Genomic DNA, 13253 nt, shown 5'->3' on the forward strand with positions numbered 1-13253 from the left:
TAACAAGTTCCATGTGCCTGTAATTTTACCAGCACCCTTCAAAACCGTTCCGTAATTGGTGTGGTTGTATGGCATATAATTATTATTTGTTTTATGTAAATTATGCATTTTTTCTTCAAACATCTCTTAATGTCCCGGAGACAGAAAAGATAGACACGCCTTCTTTCTTTAATAATATGAACACAGACTTAATACATGCATATTATGTTACATAAAATATTTAAAGAGGAATTAACTAATAATCAGTATTTTAAAAAGAATATTCATTTTTATACACAGGATCCATATTTCTAATATTATCCAATAAACGCGTTGTTGTCGCATCGTTAAGGCATGTTATATGTTCTAAGTTTTTAGGCAATAGAAATATACATATACGGAAATTATTATTCTCAACACAAATCTCAAAATTTTTTCCAAGTTTTTGTTGATTGAATCCTAGTTTAAAGGTATTCCAAGTTACTAACACATTGAATGTTGAAGATACATTACATATATATTATATTAAATAAAATATTTAATCTTTGTAACTTTATTATTGAAAAAAACCGACATGAAAAGTTCGCGGAATTACATATATTTGCTAAGTTGTATTAAAATCGGTTACCGGAAAGTGTGCGAAACCGGATTCATTCCCTAGTTTACCACTTCTTGGAGGTGTAATAATATTTTATATATAACACCTCTATATAATATTTTCTTCAAATTTTAATGGGACCAATACTGAGGTACCCTTGTTCAAACAAAAAAGAATTATCAAAATCGGTACACTAATTGGAGTTATCGCGTAACATTCATATATAAAAAATACAGTTGAATTGACAACCTCCTCCTTTTCTTGAAGTCAGTTTAAAATGAAAGGTGCTTCTAGACAATTCAAACTATATTCTTGCTTGTATCACAGGTAACAGAGCTTTGAAGAGTATTTCTATGCAAGGTATTAATAAGAGTGTATTATTATCCCGGATCAATATACCCGTTTATGTGCGATGTCTGAGATTTCACTAAACAAAGTCTCTTTGATCGTAAAGTGTAATATCTTATGTGACCAGCCGCATCGCGCTTGAGACGATGATCGGCCGTGCCACAACTGCCGACGGCGGCGATCAGGTGATTACGTCACCGGTTAACTTTCATTGCCCAATTAGTTAGATAATTAAATCAACACGGGCCCCTCAATTTAGATCTACATTTTTGAAAGGACCGCACCGCACCGACTGCCACACGAGCAATGTGGTGTGGCAACGTTAAACGACCCATTCGCTACCTGCACGGCAGTCCGCTGCGCAGGCACGAGACTGCTCACATACTATCCTGCGTATGGCACACGTATGAAGTCTCGCAGGACACATTGCAGGATTGCAGGATGGCTTGCATGTGCACACTGCTGCGACTACATTCATAACCCTGCATTATGCGGCGGACAGCAAGGCGGACTGCAATGCAAGATAATGAATGCCCTCTTTAACGCCGCTTGCTTACGCACAGCAGCACCCCTCCCCGCTTTATCTTCTGGTACCTTGTCCAACGCGCACGCGTTTTATTGCCACGCGCGATATCAACGCACCGTGTGGCATATCTGATTTATATGTAATACAATGTAGCGTCACAACGCAACGTCGCATCGGAACGCGCCGACGCAACGCCCGTGTGGCATCGATCGAAAGAGGAAAAGGCGATGATCGTATGAATACAATGTGGAGCAAAGAATTGAAAATTTTAGACTACTGTGGTAATTTTTAATACCTACGGTTCGAAAATCGATGCACTCTAAGTAAATCTATTAACGTCACGAGTGTTTTTAGATCGTGCTTTGAGAAATTAAGTAGCCTATACTAATTCGGCTCAAAATAAAAATCATTCATGATAAACGTTTGAAATATCTACGCGTAATTGATTGCACAATCTTATTCCGACTCTATTTTTGACGGTAGCTCAGCAAACTATAGCATGTAATAATATATTATATTATAATATATTATATTTTATAGTAAAATCATATTTCCGTTGGACTTAAACGTCCTAAAAATCTGAGGCACAACCACAGTGGAAAAGATTTAACGACGAAGCCACCACCACCCACCGCCGCGCATTTAGAATAATTTTATGATCCACCCATAAACAAGAAAACGAGGGAGCCAAACGTTTTACGTGGTAACAAACATAACAAATGAGAGCCATTGCTAAAGCACGATTGATTCCGACCTTGACGCAAATCAGGACTATGTTGAAAGGCGCGGGGTGCAAATAATACGACATTGACACGGATTCTAACATGTGCTCCCCGCAGTTTAGAATCGTCTTATAATATAGTGATTACAGAGATTTACTTAAATTAACATATACCATGATAATATTCAGAACAGTTTATTTATATTTGTGTATATATCATCGCCCTGATAAGATTAAACATCGCCTTACCAGTCTGAACTGTTAAAATTATTACAAATTTAATAAGAAAAAAATCTGTTTTATTTTGCATTTCGTAACAAACTGTTCAGATTTGCCTTTGTACATATTTTATGATTTGTTAAACGATTTAAGAGACGTACATACGAAATATTTTCTTTTTGATTGTTTTCCTGTTTCCAAGTTCAGGGTAACTAACTACCATCAGTCACGTTATGTTTTACGTAAACGAACACAAGTCATTGTAAAGGAAAAGAGGTTCCGGGTTCGATTCCCGGCCGGGAGAAATATTTGTATAGATACATATATTTGTCTCGTGAGTTTGGGTGTAATTTGTGGTTGTCCATGTATGTGTGTATGGCACCCGCGACACATGGTTTCCCTAGTGCGGGGCTACGAGTGTGTGCGTTATTATTCTCAGGATGTTGTTGGGGCTTACGCGGCATTTCAGTGCGTCGTCTGGAATATTCGCGGAAACGCGAACTGGCAGATAAGCGACTGGTGTCGTTGCTAAGGCGCGTACGTGCAGCTCCAACAACCTCCTAGCCACTGTCGCGGAGAGAATCGACAGCCCATTTCTGCAGACATGGGAGGCCCTTCACATGTCAGCTAGAAGGGATTGACTAAAATTTAAATTTGTGTGTTTACTAACTTGGCATAAGGTTATAATTGTTACTAACACCATATGGAGACATTCTGAAATAAGCAATTATTATTATTATTATTATTCTGGCGAATTCTTCGGTGCATACCATAATGGGTGTTGATAGAGGTAGTGTGGGCTATTATTATTATTATGTTCTTTTTTTGTCTTCTCTTCTATCAGCTGGTTTGAACTACACTTACGGCCTTACGGATTTTGATGATTCTTTTTTATTGGAAAGAGGGTACCTCGGTAGTAGTCCCATTTAAATTTGAAGAAAATATTCAAATTTTAAGGTTGCCAAACTAGGGGATGAATCCGGTTTCGCGGACTTTCGGTTTTTGTAGCACTCTGTACTGAGACTATATTATTATTATTCGGATCAAATATCGTATTTGCTGATCTGAAAGGAGTGATATCATGCTCCTTTAGCCTTACAGCTACACTACGCACTTCATTCAAAAATGTTGTTTAATGTTAATTGACATTAAAAACGATTGCACAGTGAAGTTGTCGTAATACTCGCACACGAAGCCAAATACTGACGTAGCTCAAAATTGCGGAATAGAGAGAACACGATTTGAAAATTTAAAAAAAACACGGAATGAAACCAATTTACGTAATCTCGTTTAAAAATGGGAAATTAAGTATTATAATATTTCACATTATTCGCAGTGAATTGCATGATTTGATTCCGCCTTCCCCTTTCCATCATCGGGGGACTATAATTAGTCATATATAGTCATCAACATAACTGTTGTGGATATTTCCAGGATTCTCACGAAGCGTTTCGCTTGGCGAATGGCTATTGAGTGGAATTCCCTGCCTGCGGACTTATTCCCCGAACGCTATAACTTGGATCTTTTCAAGGCGAGACTGAATAGGCATTATTTATGTGTGTATGCTACATCGTCGACCTCATCGTCACTTTCCATCAGATGAGATGAAGGTCAAATGCGCACTTATATTTTGAATAAAAAAAATACACTCAGTATTTTTTTCCTGGTATTAAACGATACGCCTTTCCCTTACGAGGATCAGATGTATTCTCTTGGTCTGTTGAAAGAACTAATCTCATAAACCTTTTGTATAATCGAAAACCGTAGAGTGATTCACATTTAAATGTTTAGCAATTATTGATCGTTGATTGAGCCTTGCTGCATCAATGCCACAATATGTGCGGCCTTCTCGACCGATATTGCCATATTTATCTTGAAAAAAGTGTTGTTTGTTCATTACATATTAGATTTATATTCGTTTATTCTCAGTAGTATTAACACAAATATTATATGTATATTACAAGTGTATACTATAATAAATACCTTGTATTTTATTATGTCTTATTGTTATATTACAAACTGCATTTTCTCTTTTTAATTGCACCAAAACTAGAATATTGGCTCAGCCAATGTACAATGTTTTACAAGTAGTTTTCCCGAATGTACTGCAACAGCATTAACAAATCTAAATCTACCAGAAGATTTCAGCTGCCTGCCACAACAAATCCGTTCCCAATTTTCATATTTTCATATAATTTCACAAGAATCGTAAATAAACAATCCAGATAATGGCACTCGCTCTCTATCCATAAACAAAAATCAAACTTCAATCAAAATACGACATTTTTATCACTGATTTTTTGAAACAAGCAACATTTCAAAAATAAAAATAAAAAACTTAAACCAAAAATTAGACAAAATAAAAAAATACGTGTCCTTTACATTGACCTACCAACAAATGGACATCGGGTCTAATACAAAAACCACTAAAAAAATGTCCGAAGTTAACCTATACAAACGTAGTGACATCTAACGAAATATAAAAAACTAAAACATTTAATTTAAGCTGTAACGCCATTGCAGTACTGCCTAATTTTGCTTGGAATAATTTACGGTCCCAAAAACACCATATTTAGCTTCTACTGAAAACTTAACAAATTAGCCAGTATATTTTTTTGGTAGCTCTTATTGTCTTGTCTTATTGTGAAGATTGTATGTAATTGATACAAGCTTCCTACTATACTATCGTCTATTGTTGTCAATTGTTTACTTTTCCCTTTTTTCCAAATAAATCCAAATAGTTTGCATGTTCGATAAACATTTTTGCCTATAATCTTTCGGTAATTTGATGCAGATTATGTGTCCGCTACATTGACCTTTTGTAATTCAATGGTCCGTTAGTGTAATTATTTATGTACTCAAGCTTTCCTTAAAAGTATTGTACGAAGAGAAATAGGTACGTCACCGCCATTAGCCAATGAATTGTATCGTGAACCGAACAATTATTATTGTTGACAAAAGCAATCAACTGAATTGCTAGGGGTAAGAAGTCAAGCGATTGGCATTCGAAGGAATTAAGGCAATCAAACCGATGTCGTTACAATCGAGAAACGATTAGGGACCGATCGTTTGAAGGGCCTGAGGTTGCCGTAACCCGAAAACTCATCCATATTAATGCTCCAGCAACAAGTAAGGCATCGATCGCGGGTAAAATTAAATTGTAGCACCGGTACAATTTATGCGTATTAGGGTTCACTTCTTCACATTCACATTCAGTTATTTTATTTATAGACTATAATATGTATACTGCCCTCCTTATAATAAGTAACGTAATCGAGTTCCATATTGACAAATCCGGGGATTAGCGACACCCCCGCTAATCGCTTTTTAAATTTCTTATTTCATTTCAGATTTATTGTTGAAGCGTAACTGACATATTTTTAGGTGACAATATAACTTTAGATGCCAATATCTCGAACCGAAAGTAAACGAAATGCAAATGCGTTATTTATGACTAGGAGAGCAGTATAATAATGATAATAAATAATAATAATTATTATTATTATCTTTTAGGACTTGGGAGAAGCGAGAGTGTAAAATAAATATAATAATAAGAAACCGGATTTTTAATAGACATTGCCGTAACAAACACCCACAATTTGCAGTCTACAATAGCAGAAAAACTCTCTAAATATACAGAATTATAAGAGGAAATCACCAGAATCAGGGCATCTCAAGAACGTAATGGTAATGCCAATAGTTATTTCGACTTTAGGCGTTATTCCAAAATAGCTATACTAGTTGCTGCATTCCCTGGACCTACCACCAAACGTATATCTCCTCTTACAGAAAGCAGCCATCCTGAATACTTGTCACCTTGTTAAAAAATTCTTGCAGTTTGATGCTATGATCCCACTTTTCTCCACTAACAGCCCCACCTGATATGCACTTGGTTTTTGCACGTGCGTAAACCGGAGAACTCCGAGTAAAATAAAATTTTATAATAATAATAATAAGTTCATGCAGATGGAAGAGGACGAAGTAGGCACTTATTACACACCCTCCACATAGATACACGCCATATTGCATTTACCTAATCAGTTCAAAATCGTCGGAATTATCGCGTAACATACATACGATAAAAAATAACCTCCTTTTGTGAAGTTGGTTAAAAAATGGTTTCACTTCCAGTATGTAGTAATCGCGAAAACCTCAGGCCTCTATAGAAGTAAATTTTTTTTTAGAAATATGGATCACTCATGGATCTAATATGATACTGACCCCTAATAAGACAGCCTATAATTTAAGCACGGCGATGGTAAAATTGCCATTAGGATAAAATAATATAAACATTAGACAACATTACCTACGTTGCTCTGATCCCAAACTAACTAAAGCACGTGTGTTATGGAGATCGACAACGGTACCGCAAACACGCAGACCCGAGGAATCGAGCCCGAGATCTCAGAGATGGCGACACCATGAAAACTGGTGTGCAAGCCACTCGACCACGGACGTCGTCCAATAATAATTGTAAAATGTATACATAGATGCGATAATAATATTTGAGTAACATCAAACAATGATGAATGATTTATTATCATTGCACACAAACGAAAACGATTAGAAAATACATTGTGTAACGTTTGTTAGCCACTGAATTAATAGGTCAATTGCTTTTTAAATAACAGAAGGTTTTCCTCAGACATTAGTACTTTTGATAAATTTAAAGCCCTTTTATATAGCCCTTACAAACATACTTTTATTCATAGAACAAGTTATTCCTGAAGGTAGTTTTCTAGTTAATGTTGCAAGCCTTAAAACGAAATTGGTTGTAACGTTTTGGCTTTAGAACAGGTATCAACAAGTGTGGGTGCATTCGGAAGTATACGACAGTTTGTGAATATAAAGTAAAGGAACAGTAAGTAAGTAGGTACGGGAAGATTTATTAAATTTGAGTTGTTGTTCTTTTCAATCGACAATTTGTTTTAAATAGCTGTCGTGTCTGGAAAACTGTTCACTTCAGTTGCATTACCCTAAAATATTTATCTGTTAAGGAAGCAACATAACCGTGGTGTTCTTGTAGAATCGAGTGTCTGTCTGCAACTTCGCTAAACATGTATGATGTGTATGCATATGTGTTGAGTTTAGTATAAATACTCTCTATTTGAGCTTTCCAGTTTATTTTGTCATCGATCTGTAATGCTTAGAAACTTTGTTATGTCTGTGTCTCCGATGTGTATCACTTTGTATTCTACGTTTGTCTTACTACTTTTCTCAATTAAATGAAATATCGTAATTACGTATATAAATAAAAAAACAGTTTCAATCCGTTAACATAATGGCTTTAAGAAAAACTAGAAAACACTGAATTTATGAATTCGATATTGAGAAAAGTAGTAAGACAAAAGTAGAATACAAAGATACACATTGGAGATACAGACGTATATTCATTCATCTACATCTACATACGTCTGCATAGAACACTATCGAGGATGTTTTAGACGAGCTATTTATTAAGGTAGAGCAAGGATCCCAAAACACTGCCTTGCGCGACTCCATATAGAATCAGTCTAATCCATTTCCGCTCTTGTAGTAATGTTGATTCCATTGAATTTGTCCGTTGTTTTTGAGAATTCTATATACGTAATACTATAAAATTATAATCTGTTATCTCGGCTGCATATTATTCATTAATGACTGTAACAACTAACTCAATTTGGGATCCGTTTCAACTGTTTTTAATTAAAGCCTTGTTTAATAACAATGCGTGCATCCCCATTTCTATTATTGCGGCTAACGCAAGCACCTTGAATGTAATTCGGAGTTATGTTCTGTAATATACATACATAGCAGGTCTAACATATTTTGTAGCGCGTGAACATTTTATACTACAAAGGTTTAGGTACCTAATTAACTAAATGTAAACAAATCGTAGTTTTTTTTATAAGATATTAAGTACTTGGTTACTTATTGTAAAATTATAATGAGCATATTGAAAATAGTTCTAGGTAATGGACAACATTTCAAACTACCCGTTTAAAATAGTACTAAATATATATATATATTTAGTACTTATAAATATATATAAAATAATATATATAAATATATTTTATTAAAGATGTTTAATAACACGTATCCCAACTTTCCTACGATAAACAACCTAAAATCCAGCCCATAAAAAGATGACAGCTAATAACATGCGAGCAAATTATTATTATTATTATTATTATTATTAATTAAAGAGGACAGCAGTAATACGACGTATGAAACTCACTACTAAATATTGTATTTGACCGGTTAGCCTACTGACATCTGAAGTTTGTTTACTTTTAATTAAGTACCTAAACCTTTATACTATAGTATACAATATTTATATTATTAGTCACGAAAAACATATAATTAACGTCACTAGTGTTTTCGTTCGTGTCGCTTGAATAATTAGGGTCCTTGTCATAGTTATTTAGTCTTTACCTCTATAATAAATTGTTATGTCTATTACTAAATCAAAGAAATAATTTATTTCAGTCGTTACTCCAATGTTCCTGATTGTTTCACAAACATCTTAATATCGTAGTATCATATTGCGGTAAGAGTCTAAAATTACGCTTATTCATGTGCTAATCACGTCCGATGTACAATTCCGCTTAAAACGGTCGTGTTGATTGCCATTTTATACGTCATTAAACGTAATATAAAATTAGTGTGAGATAGTTGACAAAGTTTAGCATTAATGAGAGCTACAAGTTTATGATAATGACGTCACATCTCCACATACATCTTCATTGATTTGCCACCAAATTAAGCCGTTGAATGGCATGTCAGCAGTCTTTACACTTCAAATTTAACATTTGAGTGAACATTTATGCAAACTAAAACTACTCAACGAACACTACCTTTTTAAGACTTGAACCAGTCTTTACTTTTCCACTCAAATAAATGTAAAGAGTTTGCGTAACTATTCATGTTAACCTGTAAAATTCATAATAAATGTTTTTGTTTCAAAATCACCTGTACTATTATGCAGTTTATGTGTCCGTCAATGTATTTAAAAATGAATTCGGTATTCGGTAGATTAATAATTTCTAAACCTGAATATTTGTTCGCAGGCTAGTATTGATCGCGCTGGTGGTGGAAGTGATATTCCCAGTGACATGGCAGTGCCGGTCAGAGGGTTGGCATGGTGGCGCATTTGTGCGGCTGTACCTCTGCAGTACTTTGGCACTGCAAGCAGTTCTGATGCTGCTATTAGCGGCACTCGCGATGCAGTCCGCGAGGGGCACCATCACTGACGTAGACCAGCGCCGACTTGTCTCTCCATTATTGGTTGTCAAGTAAGTGACTCTACTTACGGCTGACTGGCTGACCATCTGGAAAAGTCTGCCTATTTTCTGTTCAAAGTTAAAGGCTCTCCATTAATAAATTTGATGGGCTACAATTGTTTGTAGGGTAAAAAGGGCTATGCTACCAAAAGTCCTCAACGCCGTAGGCACTGCTTCTGTATACATAAATGTTTAGACCTTTTATCTTTAGTCGGAATTTTATTATCTACGTGCGTTTAGGGCAACTCACAATCTGGACCCCAGAGTGTTTGAGTGAGAGATTAACATTCTTACACTAGCGTCACAGTACATTAATGAAAATGTAATTTACTTTTTTTATGAAAAGTAGTGACAGATGTAACATGAATACGACGAATAAAAATAAACTACCTATTGTTGGCAGTGGTCTTCACAAAGTAACAAATTTATTTAGGGGGCAACGTATACCTACGCTTTTATAATGAGATTCCGGTTGATATTCAAAATGAGATAATTACTTTTAATGACGCATTTACACCAAACCGTCGGTCAGTCATTTGGAGTGTAATTTGCTTACCTATGAAATGAAGATAATGTGACTTTGACTGTACTTATAATCAATATATCTATCTGTTAGTGAAAGGACTTTAAGCAAAGTAAAGGAATTTATATGTTTTTACAAATAGTGCATTAGAATACTAAAAATCACGCGATTGTAAACGACATTAATTCCCATCGTTGTTTGCTTTTTATTTAACATATTTTATTTGACTTAACATTGATTTTAAATGCCTAATTAAGAGCCCCATTCTCTATAAAACGCTCTGTAGTAAAAATTACTATTTTCTTTATCTCTTACCTATATATTATTATTATATATATACACATACATATTATTACATAAATACATTTATTTTTTTATTTATTTTACTCCAAACAAATTTTATCTAGTACAGCCATTTCACCATGGCGTGTGAAACGCTTGAAAAACCGTATAAAATATTTACGTAGAAAAGGTATGAGAGCTGGTGTCTCTATCTACCAACCCGAGAGATAGGAAGTTCCGGGGAGGCTACGGCTTCACGGGCGTCTCTGGTGGATCCGGAGGTATGCACCCGGGGTTTGCGGTTAGCCATAGGGATGAACACGTTCGTCTGTCCCGGTAGTATGTGGCCGGGCATTAATCCCGCGCGCAGCTAGCGCGTGTTACATTGCTTAATGAACTTTATGATCAATTGTGTAATGTAGAAACTAAATACGAGTTAAAATCTTCCGCGGAATGCGCCGGCGGGCACGAGAAATACAAAAATTTGCTTCCATTCCGTTCCGGCGGGACACGTGAGTTGCTCTTCACATTGTATAAAGCTCCTATAGCCAAGTTTCTTTTTGAAATTTCTGCTTAATATTAATTAGTATTAATCGACTAAAATTTCTGTTTAATATTATACAGAATATACCATGGGGCTTTTATAAATTTAATTGAAATAGCTGTCAAGAATTAATCACTGAATCATCTGTCCATCCATCGCAATCTATTGTTTCCATTAACATAATGGTACTCCGTACCTAATTGTGTATTGTTAAATTTCCTGTTCTATTTACATGGTATTCTAATACTTTTATCTGTTTTTATACTTCTTTCCCACGCTATATATTAAATAATTAAAATAATAACATTGTTCGCCAGTTCTATAACTGGAGTCCCTGACCCCAGCCGACCGTACCATTGCTAATAATACTATCAGAAATATCATACCGGGAAATAATAATACCGAGAATACCACCTTTCGCATTTAAAAATTCAAAATTAATCTTTTTAGGCTATGGGTGAGGCGTGAGTCTAAAACAGATAATAATAATAGATACAGCCACGTGGATACAACCAAACAGCCAAAATATTACATCAAGAGCTGTCTCTGAAACACGGACTCGTGTAACAGAAGATGTGAGGATTCACCGGAGCCAATACTCGACCGCACCAAAATCTATTGGTACAGATCCATTATCACAGACAAGACTATTCTTGCGAATAAGCCTGACATTGTGATATTGAATCGATCGCAGTCGAGGGTATTTCTTGTGTAATGTTGCCGATGGACGAGGATGAGAAAAAAAAACATTTCAGTAGACGTAAAGCACCTTGTGAAAGAGTTCGTGCAGGGAAGTACCGTCATCTTACCTATTTCTGCTGAAAGGCAGAAAATGTGAGCATTACTGCGTTCCGGTTTTGAAGCGTAAGGTGCTGGTGAAATTATAGGCATATGGGACTTGTCGACTTATATTTTAACAAGACGGGCGCAGTGATTTTTGTGATTTAAAGCTCTGAGTGCACCAGGCGCACGACTTGTTCGTCCCGTCACTTCGTATCATAAAAAAAGAATAATAATTATTATGTGCCAAACAACCGCATTAATTACCTGGCGTCAATCTAGGCAATTATTTGCACTAAAAGTACCAGAACTATGGAATTCACTCCGGGGCACTATCTGGAACAACCAAAGCAGAAACAAATTTGAAAAGTTTGTTTCCAAATTGATTCAACCGGGAATCGAACCCACGTCACAGAAGTCAATTCATAAGGCATACGATATGCGTATATCAATGTTACCTACACATGACATCTAAGTTCTCATTGCATGTTAAGCCGGGTACCCACTAGCGAGCTGTAACCGTAACGTTGCTTATAAAGCCGGATACTCATTAGCGAGCTGCAGCCGTAACCACTGCATATTATGTTCCAAAAATCATAGTGTACATGTGATTCGCGAGCTTGCCTCGAGCGGAACGCGTGCGGTTCGAAGTGAGCTGATGATAAGCGGCACTCATTCTAGCGAGTGAACACAGTTTCACGCGTAGGTACACCCTAGAACTGTATCTGTCACGTTACGTTAGTGGCAGTGAAACGTAAGTCTGTATAAAGTTAGGAATATTTTTTCTCTGATGAATGCGTCCTTCTGATGTCGCAACTAACCCTTAAGTTAGCCCTAATTCATAAGTTAACCATTACTTGCATATGCTGTTGTTGAAAATGTTTTAAAAGAATATTTCTGTCTGCAGAGTGTTCCTAGTACTACCAGAGATAGCCCTTAACGTGATGGGCACCATGTGGATGTTCTGTGACGTCATCGAGTGCTCCGTCTCAGACAAGTTCTCCAGTATAGTCATTCAAAGTAAGTATACTTCACATAATTGTGGTTTTGCAAAAACGTTTTTGCTTATTAAAGTAATTACAAACATTAGCGTCCTAATGTTCTTTTTCTGCTTAAGCAATATGATTTGGTATAATTCATAAAAAACATTTTTTTTATATAAAATAACAAGTCGTGCTCCTTGTGGTTAGCGACACGCCTGTCCATAACAATTGTAGTGCCATTCAGAGCTTTAAATCGCAAAGATCTTAGGGGCACTGCCACTGCGCCCGTCACCGTGAGACATAAGTTGACAAGTCCCGTGTGCCTGTAATTCACCAGCACCCTTACCCTTCCAAACCGGAACGCAGTAATACTCACATTACTGCTTCACAAGGAGCTCTACTGCTACTAATCTTTATTTATGAAACTTTATGTTAACTAAAGTTATGAAACCTTACATAATATGCGAATATACAAAAAGTGGACTAAA

The 13253-nt window shown here is 35.9% G+C and overlaps 1 protein-coding gene across 4 annotated transcripts in view; it reads left to right on the forward strand.

Annotated features, from left to right (window-relative positions):
• LOC113237643 (sn1-specific diacylglycerol lipase beta) overlaps positions 1-13253 on the forward strand; it is a 98846-nt gene that overhangs the window by 71998 nt on the left and 13595 nt on the right. For 3 of the 4 annotated variants that reach the window (XM_026474251.1, XM_026474253.1, XM_026474252.1), the window contains exons 3-4: positions 9441-9665; positions 12690-12802. In XM_026474251.1, the coding sequence (XP_026330036.1) occupies positions 9441-9665; positions 12690-12802 (338 nt within the window). Of the gene's footprint in view, positions 1-9440; positions 9666-11596; positions 11624-12689; positions 12803-13253 lie in introns of those variants that run through there. The other variant, XM_026474254.1, reaches the window with a different exon arrangement.

The sequence above is a fragment of the Hyposmocoma kahamanoa genome, unplaced genomic scaffold (genome assembly GCF_003589595.1).
Source record: "Hyposmocoma kahamanoa isolate Upper Pololo Valley unplaced genomic scaffold, ASM358959v1 93, whole genome shotgun sequence".
NCBI classification, from domain to species: Eukaryota; Metazoa; Arthropoda; class Insecta; order Lepidoptera; family Cosmopterigidae; genus Hyposmocoma; species Hyposmocoma kahamanoa.